This window comes from Vipera berus (assembly GCF_964194415.1).
Source record: "Vipera berus genome assembly, chromosome: Z".
NCBI classification, from domain to species: domain Eukaryota; kingdom Metazoa; phylum Chordata; class Lepidosauria; order Squamata; family Viperidae; genus Vipera; species Vipera berus.
In genome coordinates, this window is record NC_138205.1 from 48813885 (window position 1) to 48824600 (window position 10716).

The following is a 10716-nucleotide window of genomic DNA, read 5'->3' on the forward strand; positions in this document are numbered from 1 at the left end:
ATATATGCCAAAGGTGCATGGAATGCTGTTACCTTTCCACCTAAATGGTACTTATTAATCTACTTGCATTTAATAATAAAATAATAATAATAATAATAATAATAATAATAATAATAATAATAGTAGTAGTAGTAGTAGTAGTAGTAGTAGTAGTAGTTGGAAGGGACCTTGGAGGTCATCTAGCCCAACCCCTTGCTCAGGCAGGAAACCCTATGTTATGGAATTTGTTGTGCAGAGGTCTCCTTGTGCTACCAAAGAGTTGCACAGACAAGGAAGGGCACTGAGAGCAGTAAAAATCACACACAGAAATACACTGAGTTCTAAAAGCAAAAAGTATTTTACTTTGAGGTGGTGTAAAAACAAAAATGCACAGTCAAAAATAAACAGTCCAAGTCATACACAATAGCAACAGTCCAAGGAGTAATCCAAACTACAAAGTCTTCTTACCGGTCCAGAGGTCAATACACAGTTCAGGTTACAACAGTAGTAAACCAACAGCAGAGCAAAAAACAGTAACAGTAGAGATCAGTGAATTCAGAGAGAGAAAGAAGCTACGTTCCTAGCTTCCTCTTATGGCCATGAGAACACTTACACACCCATTGGCCAATTAACTTCTTAAAGCCATAGCATTATGGTTAATATATTTTCAACCCAACATTGTAGGCTAACACCATATGCCTAACATTCTCCCCTTTGGGTAGAATAATATATAACTCTTACAATCTTATGCACATTCTTTCACAATTAGCATTGTGTTTCACAGCACTTTGTACCTTCGTAAAATGGTCTGCAATATTTACATCAGATGGACAATACTCTAACTGTATTAATTTATCTTTGACACATTGTCTGACATTTAAATAACGAAGATCAGTATGTTTAGATCTTGTTCTTACTGCAGCATTATTAGCCATCTTTATCGCAGCTTGATTGTCCTCATACACAATAAATGGATCATTTACATTTAAACCCATATCTAACAATAATTGTTTGTACACTAGCAGTTCTGTACATAACACTGATAGACATGAAAATTCAGCCTCCATTGTAGATAAGCTTATGTGTTTTTGTCTAATAGACTTCCATCCAATCAAAGAATCACCCAACATTACAGCCAACCCTGAGGTAGATTTACGACTGTTTGAATCAGAGGCAAAACTCGCATCTGCATATGCAGTAAGGATTAACTCACGATTTGGCTCTAAATATAACGAGTAGTGAATAGTCTGCTTCAAATACCTTAATACTCGTTTAGCTGATTGCCAGTGTCTAACAGTAGGATTATTGTTGTACCTAGCTAATTGATTTACACAGTAAGAAATATCAGGTCTAGTCCAATTACTCAGATACATAAGACTTCCTATCAAAGATTGGTACATAGTCTTATCAAATACAGGACTCTCAACATTAGTGTCCTTAAAATCCATAGCCATCGGAGTTTTTGCTGGTTTACACATTTCCATATTGTATCTCTTTAATAACTGAGATATTTTACTGGCTTGTGACATCTTAAAACCCCTATTTGTTTTCACAATATCTAACCCCAAATAGTGGCTAATTTCTCCAAGATTTCTAATTGTGAATTTAGTTTGCAATCTTGAAATGATAGTTTGTGCTTCTAACTCAGTTTTTGTTATTATTGCAATATCATCTGTGAATAATAAAAGAAAAGATAACACTCCATTGTGTTCTCTTCTAAACAAACAAGGATCAGCATTACTGGCTACAAAACCTAATGCACTTAACTCATTAACTATACATTTGTTCCACTCATAGCCTGATTGTTTCAATCCATAGAGGCTTTTCTTTAATTCCCAACAATCATGGTCTCTATCATTGGTCAATCCTGGTGGTATTCTTAAATAAATAGTATGTTGCAATGGAGCATGTAGATATGCAGTTTCAACATCTACATGATTAACCATATATTGGTTTTTAGCCGCCCATACTAAAGCTGCTCTTAAAGTAGTTGCCCTTAGACTGGGTGCAAACACCTCGTCATAATCCTCAGTAGTTTGGGCAAAACCTTGTGCAACCAAACGTGCCTTATGGGTTACAGTCCCGTCTACACCTTTCTTTATCTTATATATCCATTTACAACCTATAGCTTGCTCACCAGGTGGCAGTTTTGCTTTCTGATAAACCTTAAGATTCTGCAAAGACTTCAACTCCCTGTTCATTGCAGCTTTCCATGATGCTTGTTCTTTTTCAGGATACATCCTGATCTCATCATAGTTAGAAGGCTCTACATTAACTTGACATATACTAGCTTCATAGCGATCAGGTGGATGTCTGATACGCATTGAAGGCCAAGGAATTACAGGGCTTTGAATTTCTGTCTCCTTTCCTTCCTCTGATTCATCTATTATCTCCCCTATCTCCTCTTCATCTTTTATATTTACAGGAGATGCATTATCATTACTAGTTACGTTATCAGAGGAGTCCTCAAACACTAGAGGATCAGTATTAACAGTTACTTGCTCTAACCTATCCCAACCAACGTGCTCAAGGAATTTTGCACTAGCACTGTTATATACATTAGTTGTGCCTCGTTCCCAGAAACGATAGGATCTATGGTTAGCTTCATAACCTATGAAGTATAATTGCCTAGCCCTATGTTGGCCTTTACTCCTGAGTTGTGCAGGAATGTGGACCCAAGCTGGGGTGCCAAACGTGTGCAGGTAATCAAGGTTTGGTTTTCTACCATGCCATATTGTATATGGTATTTTACCAGTAGAAGTATTAACAACTATATTCAGAACATGGTTTGCACATTTTGCTGCCTCCCCCCACAGTCTATCTGTTAAGCCAGAATCTCTTAACATAGTTCTCATCATGGCTTGTAACGTTTGCCCACGTCTCTCAACAAAAGCATTATGTTGAGGCCTATAAGGGGCTGAACGTTTATGCTCAATGCCAGCTGATTGTAGCATATCAACAAAATGCTTATTTGTAAATTCAGTACCATTATCAGTAATTATGCACTGAACCTTTCTCTTTGTTTTTCTCTCCACGAACTTCAACCAGTTTGCAAATTGTTGGAAAGTATCTGCCTTTGACTTAAGCAGATAACAAAAACCATATCTAGAGTAGTGGTCCAATATACTTAAAATATAACATGACCCTCCTAAACTTGGTTTCATGGGTCCAATTAAATCAGCAAACACAACTTCCAAAGGTACAGTTGTTTTGAAGCTGTTTATCCTGTTTGCCGGACTTGCCTTACTCTTTTCCTGATTACAGGCATTGCAATTCAAATACTTACTACATGGCTTCAGTTTAACTCCCTCTACTAATTCCACTGTTTTACGTAGTGAGTTAAAGTTTACATGCCCTAACCGCCTATGCAATAAATGTATACATTCATCATGTGGCTTCTTGTTCTCACATATTGAGTTAGCTTTAACTGTACTAACCTGGTTACTTGTGAGAACGAATAAACCATTTTTCAAATTAGCAGTTACACAGGTTCCATTCCTCTCAATAGTGCATTGCTCCCCTCTGAATGTTACCACAAACCCAACTTTAACCAATTCCCTTACAGATAACAAGTTGAATCTTAGTTTAGGTATATATAACATAGGTAACTGTTCATCAATGCATGGACAATAGGAATTACCTTCACCAGAGGCCTTCATCCTCCAACCGTTGGCCAGTGAAACATATTGGTTGCTGTTTTTCATATTAACAAACCTCTCTTTCACTTTAGTAATGCATTGTGAAGCCCCACTATCAACAACCCACAATTCATTATTTCTGGATGTTGGTTTACCAGAAATAGCCAAACCAATGCCCTTCTTAGCCTTCCCACTGCTATTTACATTCTGTTTTCTACCCTTTCTACAGAATTTGGCTATATGCCCTCTAGCCCCACAAGAATAACATTTCTTGACGTTGTAAGCAGTGGTGAATTGCTGCTTCTCTCGTGGCTGTGTTTCTCTCAGCTGGTCTCTGTCACGCCTTCTTCTGGACTCTTCCAGCAGTCTCCCAGTAATGTTAGTCAAAGTCAGTTCCTCTCTGGTCAGGACTTCCAAAGAAGAAACATACTCATCATAACTCTCATCCAAAGATGACAGAATAATGTAGACCTGATGCAACTCTGAAAAAATCAGCTCCTTTTCATGAAGCTCTTGAAAAGTTGCCTTCATGTAATTTAAATGGGTCAGCATATCTCCATTCTTCTGCAGACGAGTCCTAAACAGCTTACGTGTAAGGTGTATATGTGCACCCACACTGTCACGAACATAAAGCCTTCGCAAAACATCCCAACACCTAGCAGCAGACTCCTCACTACGAATATGGACAAGCTGCTGGTCATTCAGTGTTAGTCCAATAATGCAAAGAGCTTTCTCATTGCTACGTTTAAAGTCGTCTAACTTCTTTGCATCCTCTTCGTCATCTGGATCCCAAGCAGTAGTATCTGGTGGGTTATTTACAACAGCCCATAGTCCTTCCTTGCGCAAAAGCAAGCAGCATTTTGTGGACCAGGAAACATAGTTTGTCCCATCCAACCGGGTTATCCAGGAGATGCCTGACAACAGTTCCTGTGCCATTTTACACCAAATACAAACTCAGCTAGGAATACTGTGTGTACTAACTCTCAGTACAGGCCTGGGCCCATAACCAGTGTTGAGGAATTTGTTGTGCAGAGGTCTCCTTGTGCTACCAAAGAGTTGCACAGACAAGGAAGGGCACTGAGAGCAGTAAAAATCACACACAGAAATACACTGAGTTCTAAAAGCAAAAAGTATTTTACTTTGAGGTGGTGTAAAAACAAAAATGCACAGTCAAAAATAAACAGTCCAAGTCATACACAATAGCAACAGTCCAAGGAGTAATCCAAACTACAAAGTCTTCTTACCGGTCCAGAGGTCAATACACAGTTCAGGTTACAACAGTAGTAAACCAACAGCAGAGCAAAAAACAGTAACAGTAGAGATCAGTGAATTCAGAGAGAGAAAGAAGCTACGTTCCTAGCTTCCTCTTATGGCCATGAGAACACTTACACACCCATTGGCCAATTAACTTCTTAAAGCCATAGCATTATGGTTAATATATTTTTAACCCAACATTGTAGGCTAACACCATATGCCTAACACCCTATACCATTTCAGATAAATGGCTGTCCAGTCTCTTCTTTAAAACTTCCACAGTGTTGGAGCATTCACCACTTCTGGAGGCAGGTTGTTCCACTGGTTAATTGTTCTGTCAGGAGGTTTCTCCTTAGTTCTAGGTTGCTTCTCTCCTTGATTAGTTTCCATCTGTTGCTTCTTGTCCTACCTTCAGGAGCTTTGGAGAATAGCTTGACTCCCTCTTCTTTGTGGCAGCCCCTGAGATATTGGAACACTGCTATCATGTCACCCCTCACCCTTCTCTTCATTAAACTACACATACCCAATTCCAGCAACCGTTCCCTATATGTTTTAGCCTCCAGTCCCCCAATCATCTTTGTTGCTCTTCTCAACATCTTTTTTATATCGTGGTGGCCAAAACTGGATGCAATATTCCAGGTGTGGCCTTACCAAGGCATTGTAAAGTGGTATTAATACTTACTTTACATGGCTTCAAACTGCTACGGGGACAGTTAATAACTTAATATTATACTAATGCATAAAACAAAACTTATGTTTATTCCTTTCTTCTAATATATTATAATCTAAATGTGGGTTTCAGTCAAATCGGTAAATTTCTTTCCAATGACTGCAGGGTTTATACAGTTCAGGAAATCAAAGCCTGATGAAAAGTGAATCAATAGCATATGCTTATTTTATATTTCATATTTTAATATCAGTAAAGTGCTTTAGCCACTTCCTTTTACTTGGCAAACCTTATCATTTAAGTGTATGTGTGTGTGTACACGCACACATACACACGCACACATATACATTTGTCCTGAACAAAATCTATGTGATGATTACAGTTGACATTGGGTGAAGAACACGTTATCTATTTATCTAACAAAAATATGCAACTCAATAATACATCTCAAACATTGTACAAAACGTTTTGAATGAAATATCTTGTTTTAAAATAATGTCAACTGTTTGCAGCATTTTGAAGCATTCTAAAACAAAATACAGACATAGAAGTTTTGTTTCTTAGTGTCTCAACATTTCTAAGTATGTTTTAGAGGCCATTCTTACCTGAGGTAGTTGTTTTTGCACCTATGTGTCAAAAGTAAGAATACATTCTTAATTTTCTTATAAAAGCAAAATAGTACCAGTAGAGATATTTACAAACTAAACATTAACAGCTTACCTAAAGCTCAAAAGGGAGGGACTTTTCTAAACCAAATGACACAATAGAACAGACATGTCAAACACAAGGCCCGGGGGCCGGATCTGGCCCGCGAAGTGGTTTCATGTGGCCCCCGAAGCCATCCTGGAAACAGTGAGGGAACGGTCCCCACTGCCTTGGCCCTGGCCCAGAGACCCTCCTTCCACCACAGACCCTCAGATCTGTCCCACTCCTGCCCAGGCCCCCATAGGCACCCTTGATGCGAACGATGTAGAGCAGGCCATACGCACTCTAGCCACGCCCACCCAGGCCACACCCACCTGGCCCCCTGAGGGCAACCGCAATACTGATGTGGCCCTCAATGAAATTGAGTTCAACACCCCTGCAATAGAACATATCCTAGCAAATTAAGCCATTATGTTGCATTCATGGAATGAAACGCAAGACCTGTGTTATTGAGTGCGTTTAGATGGGGAAAATAGCATCCTTTTTATAAAATATATATATATTGAAGTCAGAATAAAATGATCAATCCAACCAGTCATTTTTAAATGCATTGTAGAGGCAGCCTCATTTTAAAATCAGAATGTTACCAAACTTGAGGTGATGACTGGCTTTACACAGGGAGTTATGATTAAAGTTGTACATAGCTACCACCCACGAATAGCATAGTTCAATTCAGAAACATTCCAAATTGGCAGACTTGATCTTTCAAGTAAAAGGAACCTCCACTCAGAATTTGGCTTATCCCTACTCCTTGTTCAGCTCATCTATTGTCCAATAGTACCTCTGTTTATCTGGTTTCCTCTAATTTTGTTTACTTACCCAAAGCCATTATTATGCATAATCAACAGTTCTGAAGGACTATTGTGAGAGGCTCACAATGCAGTGATACTGAACTCCATCCTTAGCAACATGCTCTTCATTCACTCATTTAAACAAGTTTTAAACAATCCCGCTGAATCTTTGGGCTTCTGAAAGAAAACTGTTACATCACTCACCCATTTCTTAACATGATTTACATTATATTTGCTGTTAACATATGAATGTAGATAATCCCCACCTTGCTTCTAAAATGTTGATAATGCCTAATATGCTGCTCACTTGGGGTTAGCTTGTCTTTTGGAGCTGGAAGGCAAACTTAACATTTTGAAACCATATTGGGGTACTCTCACAAAATAGTTTCCAAAGGAGAAATCACATAAACCATAAATAAACCACAATGCTTCAGCCAAAGTCATACAAAGTATATGTTGTCATAACCACTACAAACTTTTTAATAGCACTCAAAAGTTGATGATGCATGTTAAAATGATTGTGATTACAACAAAGCAAATTAGCTAGGACCTCATTACAGTGCTTCAAAATGTAAAAGGTTATGAAAGATGTGATACCCAAACCCTAGAGCAACTCAGATCTAAGGCAACAAATGAAGACATACTTGAAAGCACACATCACTAATCTCAAAATGTTAGTTCTGAATATATTCACTTAATACAGAGCTAAATTAATTTTCCAAATATGCAAGCCTTCCTATTATTTTCAGTTGTCTAGTTTCCTTCTCCTCCTCCAGCCTCCTCCAAACTTCAAACTTGTCATGATCTGCTCCAATACTGTTTGCCAGGATACCAGTAGGAAGAAAAAACAGACATCCAATTGCAACACTTTAAAAGATAAAATCAAAATTCTCTAACATGTAATTCTTAAAAGCAGAGAAGCTATAAAGAATAGAAAATTAAAACCATCACAGGACCATGTCGGGTTGAGAGTTTACTTGACCTTCATCGAAACTTCTACAGAAACATATCTTACGTCAGTCCGTAAGTCTACTGCCTCCTGGGAACAAGACGCGGAGGGAGGAGTCAAACTACCCTGTTTCCGTTCCACCCTGGTCAGGTCAATGCCCTCGTGATCTCTTCTCCACCTCCTGCTCCAGCTGCGGGAAGGCACTGCTAACCCAGGCGCCGCCCGTTGGGGCTCTGGTGCCGCGCTCTTCTTTTTTTTTTTCCCGGCACAGCCTTGCGCGCCTGCCCCTGCGGCGGTTTCTAGCACCGTCACCGCAAGGACTATGTTATGAAACCAGATCCGGCCCATAACTCCGAAGACTCTCGTTTTCTTCCGTCCCGCAAAGACCCCGGGATAAAAAAAGAGAAAGAGAGAGAGAGAGAGGTGACCCCGGCGAGCCCGTCACCTACCTCCGAGACTTCCTCCTCTTCCTCCTCCTCGTCGTCGTCGTCGTCCTCCTCCTCTTCCTCCTCGTCCTCGCTACCACCGCAGCTGCTTTCACTACTACTACTGCAGTTGGTGCCACCACTTTCCACGCCCGGTTGCCGCCGCCGCCGCCGAATCCAGCTTCGCTTTGGCGGCGGCTGAGAAGGCGGCGGCGGCGGCGTTAACGACGATGACAACGGCGGGGGTTGTTGCTGAGACGGGTCGCTGTTTAGGAGGAGATCGCAAACCCTTGCGAGCCCCTCGGCCGAGCAAGGAGAAGAATTGGACTGTCCCTCAACACCGCTGCCCTTCACCTCCGCCCGGGCAGGAGGAGGCGGCTCCATGATTGCTCGCGCCACCGCTGGCTTCTCAGCTCTCGCAGCCGGTCACTTCCAGGGCCGTCGCGTAGCTGAGGAATTCTCGCGAGATGGGAAAGTCAACGGGACCCGACCCGACCCGGCTTGCTTTTCAACTGCTGCCACCGACCTGCGCTACGCGCAAGCGCAACCACACTATACCGCAGCCAGAAAAGGAGCAACTCCGGTTATTGGCTGTTCTCTGCGCAAACTCCGGGGTTTGGGCTTCCGCGTTTGGAGCGTGCGTCATCGCGGTGCGCCCTCTCGCAGTGCGGGAGTTGACATTCTTCAAAACTTCGGAAGGTGCTTGTCCTCTCACTCTGGCTGTTTAACTACTTTATTTTCCTTGATGGGAATTATCACTGGGACAGAAGGAAAGGGGGCGGGATTTATTTTATTTTTTTAAAGGGGGGGGAAATGGGTCTTGGAAACGGTAACAAGTCCGGGTCAGCTTTCCTAATTACGGTTATGGTCAGCTTTCCTAATTGTGTTTTATTGAATAAACTTCCGGTTTTGCATGGCGCTTTGAGTGGATGTCTCTCGCCATTCTCTCGATTAAATGTTTTCAGGTTTCTAGATTACCAGACTGTCTAAACAAAGACTTAGCTCGTTGGGTAAATGAAACATTTCATTGTATTTTATTTTCCTTCTATGAACTGTTGAGATGGCAACAAGATTCAAATGTGGAACTCCGGATCGCCCCTCTCCCCCCCCCCCTCACCTTCGCTCGTTTCGCCGGTACCTAAAAACCTGGCTATTTGAGTTAGCTGGCCTGGACTGAGGGATTTTAAGGTTTTAAATTTTAAACTTTTTGGGGGCTATTAATTTAATTTTATTTTAATTTGTACATTGCACTGTTTTAATTTGCCCTGTAAACCGCCCTGAGTCCCTCGGGAAAAGGGCGGTATATACATCAAAACAAATAAATAATAGCTCGCTTAATTTTAGATGTGCCATTATTTTTTTTTAAAGCTGTATCATTATCTGCCTGAACCAGGGAAAATGGTGGAAGAGGAGTCTTCAATTAATTTGCTAAATTAGATCCTGGTTCAGATGCAAGCCTTGATGCTGACCCAACAAGATCTGGAAAAAGTTAAAACTGATTTAAAGGAGATGGAAGAAAAAATGGCTCTCAGTGAGGACCGGCTATAACAAATACTAGAGAATATGCCAGTGTGGTATATTGATGAAAATGTTGGATTAGATCTGAGGAAACTGTAGGATTAAATCCCAACCATCGCTTTGAAAGCATACTTTTTTACTTAGTGACCTTGAGCTACTCATACTGTTAGTGCAGCCTATGTCAGGTTGGTTGGATGAAACACTGGAGAATACTTTGCATACCATCTTAAGATCCCAATGGAAAGATGGAAACTAAATATGAGGACTTGCCAGGGAATATTCATATAATTAGCTGCAAGTTAGGGAAGGTTCTAAGAAAAAGGCAAATTGTGATACTATAGACTTAAATCATTAATTGCTTCAGAATGTTTTCCCCAAAATAAGACCCAACCAGAAAATAAGCCCTAGCATGATTTTTACATATGTGCCTAATGTAAGCACTACTCCCAAAATAAGCTTTAGTTAAGAGCCTGCCCACTCGTCCCATCCTCTGGTTGCTCACTGCTGCAACGGGTCAGGATAGCATGTGTCACACCGATGCCGCTACCACGAGTTGAGATGAGGCAGGTGGGGGTGGAGCTTCCCCACATGCCCCACACCTGCTTACCTCAGGGGCCCCACAGCTGCCTGACTGCATCTTCCCTTTCATTCCCCTCCCAAGCTGGACTGCCATGCTTCAGAGGATGGGTGGGGGAGGCTCAGTTGCCTTATCTCGTCCCCTTCAATTATTTTGGGGAGAAGGGGGAATGATAGTGAAAGTGATAGCAATGGTGGTAGCTCTGGAGGCTAG

General features: G+C 41.1%; 1 protein-coding gene across 2 annotated transcripts in view; it reads right to left on the bottom strand.

Annotated features, from left to right (window-relative positions):
• ANKRD17 (ankyrin repeat domain 17) overlaps positions 1-9687 on the bottom strand; it is a 149521-nt gene extending 139834 nt beyond the window's left edge. For both annotated transcript variants that reach the window (XM_081342915.1, XM_081342914.1), the window contains exon 1: positions 8433-9687. In XM_081342915.1, the coding sequence (XP_081199041.1) occupies positions 8433-8792 (360 nt within the window). In that variant the 5' untranslated portion in view covers positions 8793-9687. The remainder of the gene's footprint in view (positions 1-8432) is intronic.
• Positions 9688-10716: the final 1029 nt, after the last annotated feature.